We start from the raw sequence: 22,720 nt of genomic DNA on the forward strand, positions 1-22,720 counted from the left end.
CTTATCTAAAATGATAAAACATCACTTTCATGAAACATAGCCTCATTTTCATAAAAAATGCACGGTACTATGCAACTCAAGTCAAGGCTCGACCAACATGTCCAGTCGACGCTCGACTCAGTCTCACAATCGTGAGGTCGCAGAGACTAGAATCGACTGGTCTGAGTGTCACCATTTGAAAACATATGCTTTGTCGAGAAGAGACTAGAGTCGCAGTTTCTTCTCGACTTGAGTCGCGTAAGTGTGAGTTGAACCAAAGCCTTTTTGAGAAATGATTAATTACCTGAAACGATGGCAGCATCTTGTACAAGTGAAGTGTTGAACAACGAGTTGTAGGACACTTGATAGAGTGATCTATTGTTGCTCATTATCAAAGAGTTGATAATTTCAATTGACAGTAGTAGCTTCGGTTTGGAGAACGTCAACAGAAAATTTTCTAAGGAAGAAAAAAACAGTTGGATTTAAATACCTCAAAGAACGAAAACTAAAGAATGATCCGGATAGAAATTGAATTTGTAACTATAAATTCTTAATCATTGTCTAAATATTTTGCCGAGGATGATGCCTACATGAGCTCTAGGCTTGTGTGTGGGTAATGACGCCGATGATGAGAGATAAATGGACCTACAGTTTTAGGTGGGTTCCGAACCACCGGGAAGCGATTTAACAACTCAAGAATAATCATATTAAAAGGAGTTGGCTCAAGCGGTCACCCTTCCAACGGGAGTAGCTGGCTCATGATTCTCAACTTATCCAAGCGATAGCTCATCAGATGCCATCAGCAATAAAATCTGTAACTCTAAGCGCCGGTTTCCGGGCTCGGGATTTATATAAGTTCTAGACTTTAAACAGCTGAAGTCAGAAAATTTGCTTTCCGAAATGGGGCGTAGTCGCAGTTTTTATGGTAATCTTTATTTTCTCATTTCTATAATTGGAAATGTTTTTCGTTGACGAAATGAAACATTCCTAAATAATTCAAAATAGCTTCACACTATTTTCTTTCCATTTTATTTAGTGTTCAATTCTTAGTTTTTCGAAATTTAATTTAATTGTACTGCTTCTACGCCCGGTTTCGGAGAGCCAATTTTCTGACTCCAGCTGTTTAAAGTCTAGAACTTAGCTAAATCCCAAGCTCGAAACCCGTCCCTAAATTATACAATTAATAATAAATGGAATTATTAAAAATACCTGTATATTGCAATGAAATACGAAAGCACAACATATATTAACAATTATTCAATAAATTTTAACCGATTGAAACTTTATTGAGTAATATACATTTACTTATTATATATAGATTAAGATTTCAATGTGGATAACAAAATACAAAAAAGGCAAACAATTACATTTTTACGTTGTTGAATAAGAATGAACTTTGATGAAAAATTACAATATCTTTTATAAATGTCATGGTACAGTACAATTACAACGGAATGATTCAATGATTTATTTCAGCCAAAAGAATACATCAAGTACATTAGGCTAGGTCAATTTACAGATAAGTCATATTATTACAATAACAAATATATTATATCAACTTAGAACTCCTAAGGAATATAATACATGCAAAATAAGTTTTAATCCTTAAAGATGAAATTAGTACAGCCTAAAAATGAAACGGATTCATACATGAAAAAAGTATTTTAATATTTAAAATTTATTCATTTATTGTGAAAATCACTATAGTCATAATGTATATAATAATTACCGATGTGAACTTGATTTTCGGTGGAGACATCAGATTTGGTCCTGTAAGCCAAATTATGTATTGCTCTATCGATTGAGAGCTTATTCAGCTCCAAAACATTCACCACAGCTGCAGTTTCAGGCAAATCAATTTTTAGATAGCTACTGATCCCAACAGCCTGAAAACAAAGACAATTAAATTATTTTGAATAAGACCACTGATAAAGTTGAATAGAATTTTATGGTAACTAATTCTAGTAGTATATATCAACTCACCAGTGAATTTGATAGTATGGTAAGAGTTATATTGTGTATGATGCTGATAATATTCTTGACGTTGATGAGGATATTTGAATGAGTTTATGTTTGAACTTTCTTCATTGGAGATGGAAAGTAAGGTCAAATCCAACTGGAAATACAGCTTAAATGATTTCAGATCATAAATTGTACAAGTACAATATAGATCCTCACCTATCATTCGAAGTTAAAGGCTCGCGAATTCATAGTTACAGATGACAAACGCTCCGAATTACTGTTCTGAACGCTTTGAAAATAATGTTCAGGTACAGAAGGATAACATTGGCATACGATCTGAATTCAAACAGTTAGGTTAGACAGATGGAAATTACTGAGATATTGCATTTACTCAAATGCTAATGAATTAATAATTATCATTAAACGAAAATCCAAATAATAGATCAGGTTAGGTTAGGTTGGTTACTCATTACTCATCAAGCTTAACTATCAATAATATAAAAACTTACCTTGAATGTAAATCTGGTATCTGAATCATTTAGGATTTCAGTTGTTAATTCAGTCGGTTTGAATGTTGATAGCAGTTTCACTTTATCAGGCGTTAAAGGTCTGGTCAATTTGGCATCGAGGCAATCCCACTTGATAACTAAGCACACTGTGGGCAGGCCAACTGGAGATATATGGGTACGGCTTTTTGATCTCGATATCTTCTGCAAGGCGAAACAAGACTTGGTTTGAATTTCAGTCAGTACCAGTTGGTTAAAACTATTTTCAACAGGTTGGACAATATTTAGCCTCTTTATTCAGTATGGATAACTACCACCTATAGATATCATCAGTATGGATATCATCTTTAGACCGGTTGTAGTGTAGACGAACCACTATCGCATGTGGGATGTGGGAGCTACTATTTTCCTTCAGTGGTACCACAAACGCAGCGCATTTGGAATGCATTGGCAGACATGGCAGTGGCACTGACACTTCCACATGGCGTTGCACGCTGTGTTAGCGATTATTTTCCTTGCGATTGTGGTACCACTGGTTTGAGCACAACGCTTCCCCTAGCTTCTATACCAAAATCGCACTAATGAGCGTTTTCTCAAATGTAGTGTGAAAGACTCTCTGCGTTAGTCGTATTGTTCTGTGGTATGTTGTTCCCACATCCCACATGCGATATTGGTTCGTCTGCAACCGACCTTACACTAAGAAAGTATTTTTAACTGTTTGATCAAAAGTATTTTTGTAGGCATTCCTACATGCCTTATGATCCATGAGAATGGCTGGTTTTCTATTATTTGAATATTATAACGTATTGTGAATTAATAGTAAATGAATGAATGACAATCTCGCTTTCAATTGGAGTTCACTTATTGCAACCATTATGCCTTATAAGCTTCACAGATAAGCATTTGGATTATCTAGAAAAAAAAACTAAACAATAAAACATAATATTGGTAATCATTGTAAATCACGTCTAGTTAACATTAGAAAATTTGAAAAAGAGATATATTGGCCGTATTTATGAACGCTCCTTTGTCCACAGTCCAAAGTACTCAATATTCTATAATATTGAGCAAGCAACTAAGAGTGACTAACATTCAGACCTGAATAAAGCCCTAATTTATGAAATGCTATTGTATTTTGCTTACAGTGATATTTTTTTAATTTGCAGGAAAAATTTCACAAATCAATAATGTTTGAGTTTTTCGTATCCTACCATTATAATACGCTCTAGTTTATTAAAAGTTACAATATGAATAGTTGTCAGTTAATAGTTGTCAGAATAATTTAAATACTGGAATTGAAAAATGACATACAGGCCAACTGAAAAAAAAAATGGAATGAGTTTGAAGGAAGATGTAGTTTTATGCTGTAAAAGCTGTAATATTTTTTCAGCTTACAATGAAAGCCTGCAATTGAAATTATCAGAACTTGAAGATTAATTGGATCGGAGAAATATCAAGTAGCTCAGGGAAGAAAATAGAGTAGTTTCAGTTATATTGTATTGCTAAATTGAGAATTTATGTTTATAAAAAGTTTCAGCGTACCCGACCAAGAGCAGATGGTTGTACGGGAGAATGATTGGCTGGATAAATTTCAAAAGTTGGATGGAACAGCGTGAATCTTGTCGTGTGTTGAGGTATAACTAGTTTAACATCGTCCAAATTTGGTGGCTCTGCTTCTGATGAGTTTTCTGCAGAGGGAAAAAATATAATTAAAGAGATGAACCTTCTCATTCAATAATCTTTATTCAAGCCACAACTATAACAATCTGGTAAATAACAATACATTATTCAAGTCTTATTAATCTATAACAAATTATTTTGCCAAATAATAATGAGAAGCAAGCTTTATATAAAGCTCATTGTTTATCAACTTGAATCTCCCTAGGAAAAATGTATTATATGCATATTTATTTATTTTTTATGTATGCATTTTATGCATATTTATTCATTTTATATACCTATATCTGCATTTTATGCATATACAGAGTGAGTCATATGTATGGGAACCCTTCAATAAGTTGGTGACTATTGAGGATATAATCCTGTAACTTTCAGGATAAGTTATTGGTCAAATACTCTACCTTCTGACATACAACTGAATTTCTACCCCTCATAAGGGGGTGAATACCCGAATATTTTAAATGTAAACACCTATTGTGTGGTACATAATTTATTTTAAGGCCTTTTTAAAACAAGAAAAATGCTCTATGATACTTTTATCCAAAATGGCGGCTGATTGAACTTTATCAATTATTTCTTTAAAAACTAAAACTTCAATCAGCCGCTATTTTGGACACACGTATCATAGAACATTTTTATTGATGGCATCTTTCTTGTTTCAAAAAGGCCTTTAGAATGTAGTACTACAAGTATAGTAGGATGTACTGGCTGATACGAAGGAATTCAAGCTTATCAACCTAATAAAATTGGCCAGTCTGTCTGGTTGTATGGTGCGCAGCTTTGGGGCTGTACAACAGAGAGCAATATTGGTATCATCCAACGATTCCAAAACAAGTTTCTACGAAATGCTGTCAATGCTCCATACTTCATCAGGAACGCCGACCTTCATAGAGATCTTCAGGTGGAGACATCCAAGGAGATGATTGTAAAAACAGCAAGGACCTATGAAGAGGCTCTACATGACCACCAAAATGTTGAGGCAATCCAGCGTTTGGACAACTCAACATTGACGAGGAGATTGAAAGGAAGAAGCCAACAGATCTGGTGTAAACCTCCAGGAGTGCTTAGTGAAAGTGGAAAAAAATGAATACCTATATCAATTTTGTGCAGTGATCATGAATGAACTAATTTAAAACAAAGAGAATCTATTACAAGATTCTTCTTGTGAAATAACTTGATTTATTAATTTAGGATAGAAAAAACTTATCGTTAGTCCTAGTACTAGTAAAGTTATATTCAATAAAAAAATAATAAAAAAGATGTACCATACAATAGGTGTTTACATTAAAAATATTCGAGTTACAACCCCTAAGTCACCCACTTATGAGGGGTTGAAATTCAGTTGTACGCCAAAAGGTAGAGTATTTGGCCAATAGCGTATCCTGAAAGTTACAGTCTTATATCAACAATAGTCTCCAACTTATTGAAGGGTTCCCATACATATGACTCACTCTATATGTTAAATGCACACTTGACTAGCTCCACTATTATCAATCATGAGTCACATCATAAAGTGATGACTGCGATGGGCTGAATGAAATAAACTTTTAACACAGAACTTTTGCTCATCTAATGATAAGAATCAAATAATGTGCATATAGTTTATGATTTATTCAATGTGAACTAATAATAAATTAATGAATTTACTGATGTGAGAAGAGTTTCTTCTGAGAAGGAAATGAATACTTGGAAAGAAATGTAATGATTGTGCTCACCATTTACATTGACAGTAGTATGTGATGTATAATGCGTGCTATACGGTGAATAATCGTAAGTAGATGCTGCTTTCATGATCATTTGCGTTCTATGAATAACTCCAGAGCAAACTCTAACGGTAATATGATCTGCTACATATCGCAAAAGAACTCGCTCCAAAGGATTTCTGAAAAAATAAAACTGTATTAGGAGAAAAATCATTAATAACAATGAATGTTTAAATTTGCAGTCATCTGCAACAAGATATGTATATTAGAGCTGTAAAATTGAATTATAGTATGCAAAAATAATTTTGAATAGTGGATTATTCACAAAAGTAAACCAATTAACAAAAGTGATATTTATAGTACATGAGTGCAATCAGTGCACATCATGCACACTTAAAATGAGTATACATATTTTTGATGAACATACTTGGAATTATTATTGAAGAAACCTAAACCCGGTAATATGTGAATTATTATTGCTTATATGGGAGCTAGAAATTGAACGAACTTGATTAACTACAGAGCCACAAATTTGTAATATCATAATTTTTAACAATGAGAAGAGTAATCTGGATTTAACAAAGAAAATGAATCTAACTTGTTCCTTTCTTCATAGTCTTCATCATCTTCCTCTAAGTACGGTTGTTTTTCGATTGAGAACAAGTAGTCCATAGCTAATGCGGGTGTTTTCTCCAGCAATGTTGTTTCTGAAAAAATCAATACCAGAAATTAACTATTTGAAACACCATATCAGACAAACATTTTAATAAGGTTACATTTATTTTATCAATTAGTTTTAGACTCTTGGTGGGATATTTTGAAAGATGTAACGGTTATTTGAGTCTACGAAGAATAACAATCACTCATAACGAAAAAATACAACCGTGTACCAAAATTATCAAAGAATTTCCATTCTTCGACTTAAAATATTAGGGTATCTTGTAATCTAAACGATTTTTTCCAAAAGGTTAATGTTGTATACTCACTTCTGATACATTAAACTAATGAAAGAAGGATAAATAATAAATTGATTGATATAATATGACTGAGACGTATAATTCATAGACAGACATGACAAGTGACAAACTGATGAGACGATGAGACAAGCCTCGACTCTCGACTCTATACAATATCGATATATTACAATATCGAATCATTACATTATTCTCCCCTATAATGAGACAATTACATATTACATTATTGATACATGCTATGAGAGAACCTCACAGGAGCTTTTCTCACCCTGCTCGGTCGCACACTGTCATCAACATTTTCATTATTTACATCATTGCCTTTTTCTTCATCAACTACAGGCCAATACAAAAAAACATCGCTTTCATGATCCTTTCTTAATAATCTGTGTAAAGGTTCCAAAATATCTGATGACATGTTAACAAACTTTCTATAGTAATTGAATAAACCAAGATACGACTTGAGTTGGGTAACATTTTGTGGACAAGGAGCTTTCAATATTTTTTCAATTTTTGATTTTGAAGTGCCAAGACCCTCACTACTTATGGTATAACCCAACATTTCCAATGACGTTACAAAAAACTCACTTTTTTCAGTATTAATTTTGACATTAAACTCATTAAGCCTAGACAATACATTATTCAATACAATTTCACATGACTTATGATTTTCACCACCAATAAGAACATCATCTTGGTAAGCAGCACAAGAATTTTATCAATAGTTGATTGAAATATAGCAGGTGCAGATGATAGACCAAAGCATAGACGATTGAATACATAAAGACCATTAATAGTATTGACTGTTAAGAACTTTTTACTGTTTTCACTTACTTCAATTTGCAAAGCATTAGACAAATCAATTTTACAAAAAACTTTTGCATTGTGAAATTTTTGAAATATATCATCAATTTTTGGTAATGGATATTGATCGACAGAGACGAATTTATTTACTGTGACTTTCAAGTCTACGCAAAGGCGTAACTTACCATTTTTATGGGGTACACAGACAAGGGGTGATGCCCAATCACTATATTTTACCTTAGAAATTATTCCTTGATTTTCTAAATTTTTCAACTCTTCTTTTACATTGTCTCGCAAGGCAAAAGGAACATCATATGCTTTACAAAAAATAGGAACACAATCATCTTTGATATTAATTTCAGCTTTGAATTGTTTGATTGGTTTTTCATTATTAATCTGAGAAAAAGCAGCAGGATATTTTTTTACTAGATCAGATACATTTTTTTCGGAATAACTTGACAAGCAGACTCGCTTTCGACATTTGAAACAGACATTGATTTTGAAAATGAATATCTCCAACTAGGAAACAAAACTTCCAACCAATCACGTCCTAGCAATGATTTATGACTACATAATAATGTTACCACAAGGTTCAGCTTGTGAGATTTACCCTGGTACTCTACATCAACAAGCGTTTTACCCAGAATAGGTAAATTATTATCATTTGCTGCAATTAGTTTTCCATTGAATTTTGACAGTTCTTTATCATCTGAAAAATTTTCCTTGAAAATATGCAAAGGAATCAGTGTACATACTGAACCTGTGTCTACTTCAAATTTAATGAATTTATTACCTATTTTCAAAGATAAATTCAATGGCTCAGCTGTGGAAGAATTCAAATTATTACATGCATATTTGATAAGATTTGTATTATTGACATTTCTGACACAATATTTCGATGTATGACCTTTGAATCCACACGTATAGCACAACCACTTGAGCGAAGGACACGCACTTGGATTATGCTTCACAAAGCAATAATCACACTTTTTTTGTTACCACTGGACACTTGACTTGGGTAGACCTGGTGACGACCTTGGACTGACTGATCTTGACTGGACTGACTCTGACCTTGACTGGACTGGATTGGACTGGACTCGATTCGGTTTTGACTTGACTGCATTCACATGACGTTGACCTGACGACATAATGCTTGAAGCAGACTGGCTTGCGCTCTCCATATCGATGACTATTTGACATGCTTTATCAAATTTAAGGCTGCTATCTTCTAGTAGGAGACGATTAATCATATTTTTATCATTAAGTCCTACTACGAGTTGATCTCGTAACGCACGATCAAGATAAGTTTCAAACTCACATTTGATAGATAATTGTTTCAAGTCCGTAATAAATTCTGTGATACTCTCACCTTCTTTTTGAACACGGCTGTGAAATTTGAAAGTCTCAGAAATAACTCTGGTTTTTGGAGCATAATGAATAAGACACTCAGAACATTCGTTAAATGTGCAATCACTAACTTTCTTTGGTGCAAGTTTATTTTTTAGTACATTATACTGTTCAGTACCAAGTAATAGCACTAAATGGTCAACTTTCACGGTAGCTTCGGACACAAGATTAAGTCTGAAATAGGATTCAAGTCTTTCAAGAAAGTTCTCAATCGGTTCTGAATCTGGATCAAATTTGGAAAAATTTGAGACTGAATAAGCTCGAGACACCTTACCTTCCGATTCCTCATTAACCATTTTTGGGTAATTCGACAAAATATTTCAGGACAAACCATCAGGAGACACCACGACAAATTTGTACTCGTTCATAGCCTAGACATGAAAATTACTGCTTGAAATGTTCACGAAACGACTGCTTGAAAACGACGAAATCCTAACCTCCAAACGAAAATTTTCATAATTTTATAATCACTGTAGTTCGAAAACATTTTATTTTTTGAATCCTCGTCGCCAATTTGTTGTATACTCACTTCTGATACATTAAACTAATGAAAGAAGGATAAATAATAAATTGATTGATATAATATGACTGAGACGTATAATTCATAGACAGACATGACAAGTGACAAACTGATGAGACGATGAGACAAGCCTCGACTCTCGACTCTATACAATATCGATATATTACAATATCGAATCATTACAGTTAAATAATAATATTAATCTTAAACACTTACTTGATGAGTTAATTACTCTCAGGAGATTTTAGAAACAACAAATACCGGTCAAAGCATGCCTGAATTTCATGCATACCTGTCACAGTGGCCAGATGATAATCCCAAGACCGTTCAGTAACTTTGGTTCCAGTACTTCCAAATAATGAGCCAGACAGAAAAGAATCTTGATGACTTCCAGCCGTCAAGTAAGGTACCTTATAAAAATGAAAACAAAAATGTAATTTATCTTAATATTAAAGACAGCATTTGTGAGTAATTTTCAAGAAATGTGAGAGGTAGTACCTAAGATTGGAAAATTCTGTAGCGAGCAATTGTAATTGGAAAAAATATATAAGAAAGAGGAAGCATATGTAACATAGAATATGAGTTATATGTATGAAACATCGTTTCAGTGTAATCAGTGTAATTGTTTTGAAAGAGGAATTTAAGCCAACCCCCAAGACATTAATCTAGTGATATTTATTTATTCAATTACAGTAAATTTATTGCAATACTTCTTCAGTCACTTTGTTCCAGAACTTCACTAGATTGCTGAACAGGATGATCTGATTAAAAGAATGATTAAGTTATAACAGAAAATTTAGAGCTGAAAAAAGTTTCACGGAAAATGTTCTTATTCACGACATTACTGCCAAGGTTTGTTTGCAATTTTACATATAAACATTCCATTGTAAACTAATATCAAGCAGCTCGTCATGAAAACTAAATTTAATGAGTATTGAAGTTTAAGGGCCAGACCACATTAAGCGTTTTTTCGGTGCCAACCCAATCAGCCAATTGCAGAGCTTTCTGCCCTGACGACTCAAAAACCGCCATCTGAAAACGCTTTTAAAAACGCTTAATATAGTCAGGCTGAAATAATGATGAGAGCGTTAATACGGGTGAAAAGATGATTGAATACCAACCTTCAGCGCTAAAGTGAAATTGTCGATATAGAATCCAAAGTGGAAGGTGTGGCTCTGATTCTTTTCATCGAGGTTCTCATCATCGGAAAGCGGCAAGATGGACGGCACAAAGCTCCAAACCCAAGTACTCCAAGAATCATCACAACCATTATTATCAGCACCTGAAAAAAAGAACATTTTGAAATTTTACAATTTCAAAATGGAAGGAAAACAAAATGAGGTACTGGACTCCGAGCAATTGGACTGTTATTCAAGTTTCGGTAATTTACGGTGAAATTTCGAGATATCACTCTTTCAAATGAAAATAAAAAGAATGAAACATAAAAGTTTCAATGGTAGAAGCATCAATACTAGCTATTTAATAGAAACATGAAATTCCTGAAGATTAATGGATGACATTCCTTGTCCCTCAAATTCACCAAATCTATCAACTTGTGGATTCTTTTTGTGGGGATATCATGAAAATAAAAACGGTCACACGATCAATGACGATATTTGAGTTTAGAAGAAAGATTCAACAAGGAATTGCTGCATTGAATAAATGAGTATTTTGAAGGTTCCCGATGAAAATTATCATGTTTTCCCAGGAATTACAATCATAGTTTAAATAGTAATTGTCTGCAGGAATTTAGTTAAACTTCTTTGTAAAATGACTCTTTTCGGTATCTTGTGAACATACTTATGTAACTTGCAAAAGTCTTTTCTAGAACTTTTTTGGTAAATTTTCCCAACCAAACTAGCAAAGAAAATTAAAGAAGCTGGAAGGAGTTTGACTTTGATTTTTTTCGAATAGAATATCTTATATAGTATAGGATATACTATTCTATCGAATAAAATATTATTTTGTTTTCAGAATATTTCAAATAAAGTTTATACTGACCATGCTCTTCCGCGCTAGTTTCTGAATTATTGTCAGCCAAATTAGTCTGAGACATTTGTGGAGTCAACTGCTTCCTATGCAAAGCCAAAGCGAGAGCAAACATTCTCATGAGCATTGGGACCTGAGATTCACTGAGAGTGAACGCCATTTTCTCACAGAAGACGTCCATCCGAGTTGACATGGCTTTGCTTGCAGTCGGCGAAGCATACAGTCTGCTCAGTCGGATTGTCAAGAAGCAACGATATAAGAGTGGTTCCTGAAAATTATTAGTTGGACAATTAGTGGAAGGAATAAACTAACAAAAAATTTTCAATAACTAATTATTCAACCAATGCAATATTTCTAGCCCCATCGTTTGTCAGAGAATTTATTGTATTGAATAAATTAATTGGAATTGGATCACTAATGAGCACTGAAATTGTTAATGAATATGGTAATAATGAGTGCTAATGAATATGGTACTAAGCACTAATAAATATGGTAATTTTCGTAAATTTTAGCGGTAGAATTGATATATTGTACAGTATACATAAATTACAATTGAAGGAAATTTTCACATTTCATCATGTGTAATTCAATTGAGACATTGAATGAATAAGACATAATAGAAGATACTATAGGCCAGGGGTTCCCAACAAAATTTTCCCAAGGACCCCCTCATCCATTTATTATATTTATGCGGACCCCCACTACTTCTTAAATGCACAGCTAGAAAATATTTTCATCTACTCTAAAATCTGACTGCATGTCAAGTCGATTTCTAAACTTGTTTTTCATAAAACACATTGATGAAAATTCTTCTTCACAACGGTAAGTCGTTGCAAAGGGAAGGATTAATCTCAATGCCTTTTCTCCAAGCTCTTTATAGTTCTTTCGTGCTATAGCCCAAAAGTCTACCAAAATCGCGTTACTATAAAATTGGTTTTTCATTTCACTAAAGCTGGATAAATCCACAAGTTGATCTTGTTCGTTTAATCTTTTTCAAAATAGTTATTCATCTGGGCTCATCATGAAATTTTTAATGAAAACGCACCTCATCAGTTTCATTTAATCTAACTTATCCCTTTCACTGATTTCCCTTTGCCTAACCTTCATAAAGCTTTATCTATATTGTCTCATTTGAATGAAACATATCAATATTGCGGATAAAACCTATTGAATAATTGAGATAGTAAGTAGAATATAATATTTTCATTATTGAATATGTTTGCTCACCATGTATGATTCTATTCTTCCAGAAGCATTTCGTTTGTCAAGACAAATGGTAACATCGGACAAAGAGATAAGCTTCCTCAAGATCAGAGATGTCACACTCAGTTCTAGAAATAAACATGAAATACTGTATTTTTGAGATTACATACCTATGTGATTAATACAGTGACTTAAAATAATTATTGCGATAATACTAATTTACTATTTGAATTAGGCATAATAGTTGAGAGCTTTGTCCATCCAAAGTCATAAGCTGATAAATATTGCGCTGAAAAATGATTTGAACTCACTTCATCGCCCTCTATAAATTCAGCCAGAAAACAATTATAAGATAGTATCGTAAGTTTAAAGTTAAGAAAAATGAAATTACTAACAGTATACAAAACCGTTTACTGAATCAAATGTATATAAGAACTATTATAATAATTGGAATTGTTAAAAACATCTATCAGCAATCAATTCCCAAACTCACTTTCGGAGTATGTAAACCTTTAAGACAAATGGGAAATTATAAATAATGATTGAGTTACAGAACATTAACAATTTCTTTATGTATCACAAACCTGTTATTTCTGGTTCCCACTTCTCATTAACAGAACTGAGACTCAAATTCTTGATGTTCATTGAGAGTACAATGTCCTCTTCAACATATTTAAGAATAAAATTGTTACAAGTGATTGACAGATTGCATATCAATTTGTTAACAAGACTTGACCTATAGCTTTGCGATTGAGGCGTTTGCTCGTCAGGCGGTTGTGACTGTTGCCTGCAACAAAATGCATATATCAATAAAACAACTAAGTGAATAAAGTACTATAAAACTAATAAAAATCGATTCAAATGATCAGAAACTAATAGTTCATTTTTGTACAAGGATCGTTCAAAATGCGGCCATAAATTGAGAAATTGTAAATTCTTTTGTTTTTTGACAACAGAGCAAGAAAAACTGGAATATTCCAATCAAATTTGAATAATATAATTTGAATGCTGAAGATCAGTGAGGGAATAATTGATGTGATAATACAAACAGATCTGATAAGAGCATAAAACTCTGAGAAGCTTAACATTCGAATTCCATCATTTATTAACATTTACCGAATTGAAACAAATACCTAAAAAAGTATTATAGAGATTGGAAAAAAGTAGATTATCATAGTAGCTTAATGTGGGACATTATTTCACTACTATACTGAACTTCTGACTTGTATGTGTAGTATTTTACTTGCATGTCTGTAGAGTTTGTCTATTTTTAGAAATGATAATATACAATATATTCCAACATTATATTATTTTTTCGGGACAGTAAAATAATATTGATTGATGAAACGAATGAATAATGAATGAATTGTTACCTTCTAAGTCGTTCTGGAGGAGGAGGTGGGCGACCTCCAGGGGGGCACAATTTCATTACACATTCTGCAAATTGAAACATAACAGAGAAAACCGAGATCAATGAAATAATAAAATTTCCTCAAAGACAAAGAAGAAAACCGATAGCTGCTTGAAGACAACAAATATTCGGCTCAATTTGTGATATCAAACAAGTGATATTTCACAATGTAACTATGGTAAAGATGTTCATTGTTCAATTTTGGAATAGTAGCAATATTGATGATCAGTTCCAAAACTGAAAAGGTAAAAAATGATTATTTTGCTTGAAATTGGATCTCATTTGACTCTCATTCCAAGTGCAGAGCTGAAAACTGAACCAAGTTATAATGTCCAGGTTTACAGTTTATTTTGACAAAAATCAAACTAATGTACTAGCAATAGAACTCATAATTATGAAAGACACTATGGCAAGAAATGAATTACCTTGAGATAAACTTTAGTCGAATGTAATAATTATTTACACCAATGAACGCATAATTAATTGTGATTTGCTTAGGCGGAGAAGCAAGGGTACTGTGAGTTATCAATATCGAGTTATAACAATATTAGTGCCTCAATAGTAATTAGTTATTTCAACAGCTATGGAAGGTACAGGAAGCGTTTTTACAACACAATACATGAGAATATTTTCAGATTTTCATGATAAATGACAGTGCAAATTAATGAAAGAATTCAATATATTCCAAATCTACGTATATCAAGAATATTTTAATAATTGAGATTTGATGCATACATAAATTATTTCAGAATAATAATTCTGAAATATTATCAGGATTATTGTGAAATATATCTGAATCATTTTAAATTATCATTTAAAATAATAATTATTTTGAATTATTCTGAAATATTAACACATCCAAGCTCTTATTAAGCTCAACTTCTTTCAATGAAATTTGATAATGACGATTTGTGTTGGAGCTGTTGAGTTTTTTTTCGAAGCAACGATAAAAAACTGCCCACCTATTGTGTTAATTGTTATCTGCACAGGCTCCGATGCGATTCTTGTCCAAGGTACATGGATGAGTAGTTCATTGATATGTCCGGAAACGAAGCTGAATGGCAGATTGAGTTCCTGCTCCAGCACTTCCAAATCCAAGTCCAAGTTGTGAAATACGCCATCGCCTTGCCACAGTGAAACCTGGAAGCATTACAGATTTGTAACAAAAACTAACCTTAATGTGAGCAGAAAATATTTAAAAAACGGAATATAATAATTTAAATCAGATTATAGAAAATAATAATCTTAATCGGTATCGGAATTGACTATATTCGATTCTATGAGCCGTGAGAAGATGTAATGCGTGTAAAAGTAAATATTGAAAAGGCAAGACAGTTTGTTCAACAGTAGCCGACTCACATCTTTGACTGAACTGAAGAAACACAATAACTTGGAGATTCAGAGTGAATTACAGAATTGTTAACTATTATTTAGCGATCCAGCAATTAACAGCGGATATAATTTATCATTTATATAGCACTCAAGCAAAAAACATTTTATTGTTGCTCTTCTTTCGTTGATCAGACTATGGTAGTAATCAACAGGATTGTCTATCATATAACCCGATTTTGCCAATACCACTTCATTTGTTCAAAAGCACTTCACTTTACAGAGGCAGGCTTCTTAACAATACCTGCCAAATCCTCCACCATCCCCAGAATGTGGCAGCTGTTGCCATAAAACCTGGTATTATTTGATATTAGCGTCTTATTATTTTTATTTTAAAGAAATACCACAACATCTCCTCACCATGCAATTAAATTATATTATCAAACATAACAAGGATAAAGATAATTCAAACAAATAAACAGTTTTAACTGTAAACAATCTCTGCAGTCACAAATTTCAAGACTGACGGAGAATGTAGAACCAACATAGTTTGTTGATAATATTGGTCTAAAAACATACTTATATCTATGTAGATGTTAACAATTATTGACCGAGCGAAGTGAGGTCTAAGATTCCAGTCGACGGTTTGGCATTTCTCTTAATGTTTAAATGTTTATATGTTGCGCATTCACGGCGAAACGCGGTAATTGATTTTAATGAAATTTGACAGGTATGTTCCTTTTTAAATTTCGCGTCGACGTATATACAAGGTTTTTGGATATTTTGCATTTCAAGGATAATATAGAAGGAAAAAAGGAGCCTTCTTCATACGCCAATATTAGAGTAAAAATCACACTATCGAATTATTCATTATAAATCATCTGTCTAGTGGACTATAATACTACCCGTTCAAAAACATCAAACATCTGGAAAATGTATCTTTCCATCAAGGTTGTAGGAGACAGTTGCAGCCAGACCTGAACAGCGCTAACACTCACATTCAGGGACGAAACGTCACGGTACGATAGGACAGAATGCTCTATGTTTATTTAGGATTTTTTCTAGACATTTTAAATTGATAAATTATATATTGATTTTTGATAAAACATAACAACAGGTCAATGTAACTTACTGAGCGCGAGGTCTACTGTTCACAGAACTACTAGTTTACACCATACAGCAAAATTCCTCAACATAAAAATACGCTATTTGATATCTATAAATATTGTAGCTTTGATGAAATTGAATCTGAGCAACTTGCAGATAAAAGAGTTGACATACGTACCTGGGCATCTTGTCGACGAAAATTTTTGATGTACCTATCCACATAGCTCAAGATGATAGACGTAACGATTGATTCTATCCGATACATTGCTCAGGAAAACTGCAAAAGTATAATAACCTAATCTATAATCATTCTCATTTAATTGGGAAAAATACACTAAAGCTTCTAAAAGATCAAAGTTTAGTTAATTAATAAAGCTTAGTAATGAAACCGAGTCAAAAAAATTTAGTTGCAGTGTGTTTTCCAAAAATAAGATTTTATTTAGCCTAGATCAATAATTTATTTACAAAAATAAAAATAGGTAGGCCTATAGGCCTTATAGAAACAGTTTCATCGTTCATAATTTTTGAATTAGGTAACTAAAAAATTGCTCTATCCCAGTCAATGAATGTTTTGAATGTAGTAATATTACAACTCATAGGTTTATACAGGTCAACCCTTAACGACAAATTAATATAATACACTAATAAATTAGCATAATATAAGTGCCAATAAGAGTAGCCTAGGGTATACAAATAATAATAATTTTTGTTTTACAAAATTACAAATTAAGCTTAGGAGAAGCTTTCTCTATAAAATAATTTTTGAAAGCTGCAAAGCTCATTTAAAAGGTATTAGGCTAGCATAAAAAAGCGTAATTAACGTATGATTAGTAAGTTCCTATGGTAAGTTGGAAGTATTATTTTCTAGCATTTATGCAATAACCTTAAGTTAATACTTTATTACGAAATCATTATATAAATGCTTTGCATGTACTGAAAGTTGAGTTCTGATAATGGTCTAATGGCATCATTATCACCAAATGAAATAATTGTGTTCAAGACAAATAATTCTAGTGATGGCTTAAAAACATAGAAAGAAATAAGATAGAAACTAGACCAACAATCCAAGAATATTATTAATTTTAGGACTAAAATTATTCTCTACTTACCGTATCAAAGAAATTAACCGATTTGGAGGTTAGATCTCCTAACCTCTGAAGTTATTGTTTATTGAGCTGACTTTTATAAATTCATAATCAATAGGTTTTCAATTTTAAAAAATCTTTTGAGATTGGAAAAGATTATACTAAGCGAAAAATAAAGAAGTATTATAACCAATATACGATAAAAATTCCAGACAAACCCATTTTGACGTTGACAAATTACATCACAACAAAGAACCATCAACCAACCTACAACCTTATCAATTCTCATTTTCAACTCGAGAGTCAAGTTTAGTTCGACTAAGTTAGTCGATACTTGACAGTGTGCCACGGAGAAGATAAAGTGGGGTCCACGTTATAATGGCAGTGAAGAAAGTTATAGGAGAAAAACGTTGCCAAGTCTCTCCATTTTGCCATTGATCAACATCTATAGAAGCCAACATCTATAGTGAGGTCCACGTTACTATATAATGACAGTGTAGGAAGATAGGAGAAAAGGGTTGCCAGATCTCAGCCTTGCCACCCAAACAGCTGATACTGGTATATTTGATGAATTTAACTGTTCATTATTGTTGAAAATAGTTAATCATATTTTATTTGTCGAGAAAACATATTCATTCATTCAGTGTTCAATCCAAATTCATCTTATGTTTTGGATCTCGCATCTAGCTTGCAATTTGGATTTTTTGCAATGCTTCTCATTGAAGAATCGATTTCTTCCTTCACATCGTCTTGTATCTGGTAACGCTACTACTGTACGTTCGGATTCAATCTCGCCATCGCCTTTGGAGTGTCCTCGTCGGAGTTTCATCGGTTTCTTATAACAGTGAGGGGTTCACTGTTGTCAGCCTAGAGTCGTCCTAGATTCCTGCTGGTCTCCAGAATCTTGGTCTGAGGTTCTCATCCTGATCCGCACCACCTGCGTGGACATGCTGGTGCTCGTCTCCACCTGCTGCTACTTCAAACTTTCTGAGCTAAGTCCTATATTTAACATTTTTGATATTCTCACATCACGTCAACTGTAGCAAAATATCCACTTTGGTGATAGATCTTGTGCTATCTCTTCTAAATTGGATATTTTGAGTGTAAAGTACATTTGCTTTATCTTCCCAGACTTTATCAGTGAATCTTATATTCAATATTATCTCAATATTCAGTGAATCTTTTCAATTGAGTATTTTCCACTAATTTTAAAGCTTTCATCTTCCATTGGTGATTGTATCCTTTTGGTTTTAAAATTGACAATATTAGTAACCTTCATTTTGAATAATTGTTATTTGTTTTTCAATTATTAATTCCCATATTAATGTATTTTCATTTTGATTTCTAAAAGTTCAAATAGTCTCAAACTCATTCAATTATTTTGGTTATCTATAAAGTACCCACTTGATATCGTGATTTCAAATTCATATTGTCTTATTGTAAATCAATCTTTAAATATTTCAAAGTATTGAAAGTGTTTAAACATCACTCCTTTATCTGGTAATTATTTAAATTCAAGCAAGCAATTAGAACCATTCTTTTGCTTGTATTCCACTAATATTGTATTTTTATTTAGTTTCCTTTGTGTCAGTTCAGTCTCTTGATTCTTGCACCTTTGCAGATCTTGTCTTTTGTATCGATTATTAGCTTAACTTTGTGACTACTGTTTGTTCAGTTTATCCATTCTAAATTTATTGTAGAACTTTGGTAATCGTTCATCATTTGTTTAATTACTCAATTAATTACATCAGTAATTATATCAGTTTAATTACATTCAATTTTTGATTACTCTTGTATTTGTTACTTGAGCACTTTTTCAATTTGAACATTTAATTAAATTTTTAATTGTAATTTGTCAATATTCAGTAACTTTCATTATTCATCAAGCCTGTTGTTTAAATTTGTTTTTAATCATAAACTGTTATAAAAATTCTCATTGCTCTCTCAGTTATTTTGAACTACAAACATTTTAATTAAGTTTGTGATTATATTCAACCTTTCATTTGGTATTTTTTATTTCAATCTCAATCCTGAGTTACCATTTGCTGTACATGCCAATTTGCTTTCATTCAATACATATTATGTAAGCACATTGGATCTTTCCTCCTTTCAAATTTATATGTGGATTTTGTTAGTCTCTGATTACTTTACTAAATTTCATAACCTACAAATTCACCCCTTTATACAGTCCACTCTTTTGCTTAGACAAATTTCACATATAAAGCTGAATCCTCCAGGCCGGATTTTTCTGAACCGTGTGCACTTCAGTTACTACATTTGTTCCCTTGCAATTTTTCAGTATTGTATCAATTTTTATGCCAAATGAGAGGTTCAATCATTTTTCTATAAACCATGTCAAATTTTTTTGTTGTTACATTTACACCTGTTTAATGCACTGTGTAATGTTTTTCATGCCTAATCAATCTGCTGAGACCTGTGTACTACAACCGTCTGGCTACCTCGCTGTGATTGATGACTGGATTCAACTCGCCCAAATTCGGCTATTGCAATCTAAGCCAAGATCGTCGACCAGCTACTTCAAAGGTCAACAAATCGTCCTATCATTGTGGGCAAAGCATTCTGTGCGCGACTGACTCCAGACAGTTCATATCAATGTGGTGGTCAGGTTGTATTGTAATTTTTATAAAATTGTAAACATGCCTCCTAAAGGAATTAATCCATAATTTCGCAAATGGACAGCTATAATAGCTGAATTTGACAGATTGTATGATAATTCAATGAATATTACAATCACCAATAGTGATGAACTTCAGAAAGTGCTTACTATTCGCACTAGACTGTCAAAAATAGAAACTCTTTATGATGAAGTGTTTTTCTCATTGGATCCTGATATAGTCAATCAGGACCTTCATAACAATTTCACAGACAGGTTCACTGAATTATTTGCTAAGCTCACTATTAATTGCGAGTCATTTGAGAATCAGCAACAGATGTTGCATTCACAAAATTTTAGCAACTCTGACATGCCTCATGAGTCACATCATGACATGCCAACTCATGCTCAGGAAGTGGTATCCTCTCCAGCTCCTCAGCTGCCTGTAGGAATTGAATCTGCTGTACAGCCTCCTATTGCTAATCCAGCGTCACCCTCTGTGGCATCAAGCAGTATTCCTCAACTGATGCATCAGGCCATGCCTCAGGTGCCCATGCATTGGGCTCAATCACCCATGTTTCAATTTCAAGGGTATAAATTACCGGACATTCCATTACCTACATTTAATGGTAATTTTGATCAATGGATTGAATTCCGCTCCTCATTTTCTGCTATTGTTGAAGATAATCACACAGTTGCTCCAAGTACTAAATTTCAGTATTTGAAGCAAACACTAAGTGGAGAGGCACTTTATCACATTGCTAATGTTCCTTTTGGGCAGTTTGACTTAGCATGGTCACTGCTGACACAGTGGTATGATTACCCACGCCTGATTGCAGACATACATGTTGCTGCAATCTTGGATCCACATCCACTCAATTCAAATTTGGCTCCATCATGGAGAAATTTTATTGATCATTGTAAAACTCATATTCATGTTCTAGAATCGATTGATTTAAAGGTAGACATCAAGGATTTATTGTATTTGTATATTGTCATTTCACGTTTTGACTCTCGTACCCTGTGAGATTGGGAGTGGTACAATACATCTGCCACTATGCCATCAATGGAACAGTTATGGAACTTCATGGAGGCACAGCATAAGGTTGCACAAGCCATATCTGTCAGCTCGTCTAATCATGTGCAGGAGGCACATAAATTGGCTAGCAACACAAATGTTAAGCCAGCACAAGCTACTAGACCAACCAGTCATCCTCAAAATGCAAACATTAACAAAAATAAAGTTAATAATTCTCATTCTAACAATAGCAAGTTTTACGTTTGTCTCTATTGCAAAGATGCTAGTCACAATGTTTTCAAGTGTCCAATTTCACAGAAAATCGACCCTGCCGGTAAGAAGGATGCTGTCAGAAGAAAAAATCTCTGTTTTAACTGTCTGAAGCCATTCATTTTTGGACATTCTTGTCTTGGGTCCTGCCATCACTGTGGAAAGCGACATCACACAGTATTGCATGAGGTTTTTTCCAGCTCCAATGGTAAGAATTTCTCATCCAACAGTATTTAATCATGTTCCACTCCATCTGCGGGTGTTCCCTCTATGAATTCAAGAGTTCAGACGCAGTCACCCTGTTTGTTGTCTCTGCTTCAGCCATCTGCTGCCAGTTTGCCAACTGCTAGCAGTTCCAACTCTGTAGTAAATTTGCATTCTGGTTCATCCCCTCACTCAGTGCCTGTCAATCAAATTGCTGAAAATCAAGTTTCTGCCAATTGTGCTTCTCACACCAATAATGATCACAGATCATCATCTATTGCCATCATGCCTACGGCTGAGATCATCGTAGTTGATTCAAAAGGTCAGCACATTTCTTGTCATGCTCTGTTAGACACTGGCAGTGACACTTGTCTAATGTCGGAGAATTTGGCTACTTGATTGGCTCTTCCAATCATTCACAGAAACACTTCAATTCATACTGTTGCTGGTAATTCTGCAATGCCTACAGTCGTTCACGCTGTTCAAATCAAATCAAAGAATCAGTCATGGTCTACTGTTGAAGAGTGATTAGTTGTTAATAGAATTTCACTTAATTTCGCTAATGAAAAATGCTATTTTTGTGGTAATCTGAGACATCCTCGGGTCAGCTGACCAGCTCAAGCGTTAGTGGTTACAAATGAAAATCATAGAAAAAGAATGGTCATTGATTACTCCAAAACTATAAATCGTTTTACATTACTGGATGCTTACCCACTACCAAGAATCGATGATATTGTAAACAAAGTTGCAAATTATGAGTTTTTCAGTACTATCAACTTGAAAAGTGCATACCACCAAATTACGATAAGGAAAGAAGAAAAGCACTACACAGCATTTGAGGCATTTGGTCAACTCTACCAGTTTAAACGCATTCAGTTAGGGGTCACTAATGGAGTGGCAGTGTTCCAAAATGTAATTGACCATGTTATACGGTCTGAAAAGCTACAAGACACTTATG

The 22,720-nt window shown here is 33.4% G+C and overlaps 3 protein-coding genes across 3 annotated transcripts; 1 reads left to right on the forward strand and 2 right to left on the reverse strand.

Annotated features, from left to right (window-relative positions):
* Positions 1–283: 283 nt before the first annotated feature.
* LOC111062726 lies at positions 284–10,564 on the reverse strand (the record flags this gene model as incomplete). Its single annotated transcript, XM_039444235.1, has 8 exons — positions 10,514–10,564; positions 9,825–9,942; positions 6,429–6,537; positions 5,843–6,009; positions 3,990–4,135; positions 2,451–2,651; positions 1,709–1,865; positions 284–436 (listed from the first exon to the last, which is right to left on the reverse strand). Coding segments are annotated over exons 1-8 (1,102 nt in total), but the record flags the coding sequence as incomplete, so codon positions are not given.
* Positions 10,565–10,620: 56 nt separating this feature from the next.
* LOC120355631 (vacuolar protein sorting-associated protein 13B-like) lies at positions 10,621–17,994 on the reverse strand. Its single transcript, XM_039444236.1, has 8 exons — positions 17,681–17,994; positions 16,750–16,848; positions 15,098–15,275; positions 14,098–14,161; positions 13,309–13,511; positions 12,749–12,852; positions 11,534–11,789; positions 10,621–10,814 (listed from the first exon to the last, which is right to left on the reverse strand). Exons 2-8 carry the CDS (start codon positions 16,834–16,836, stop codon positions 10,621–10,623), a joined length of 1,086 nt encoding a protein of 361 aa, XP_039300170.1. The 5' UTR covers positions 16,837–16,848; positions 17,681–17,994.
* Positions 17,995–21,202: 3,208 nt separating this feature from the next.
* LOC120355630 lies at positions 21,203–21,743 on the forward strand (the record flags this gene model as incomplete). The annotated part of the gene is given in 1 exon segment (XM_039444234.1): positions 21,203–21,743. A coding segment is annotated over 1 exon segment (416 nt), but the record flags the coding sequence as incomplete, so codon positions are not given.
* Between the last annotated feature and the right edge of the window lie 977 nt (positions 21,744–22,720).

This window comes from Nilaparvata lugens, unplaced genomic scaffold (assembly GCF_014356525.2).
Source record: "Nilaparvata lugens isolate BPH unplaced genomic scaffold, ASM1435652v1 scaffold3774, whole genome shotgun sequence".
In the NCBI taxonomy this organism is placed as follows: Eukaryota; Metazoa; Arthropoda; class Insecta; order Hemiptera; family Delphacidae; genus Nilaparvata; species Nilaparvata lugens.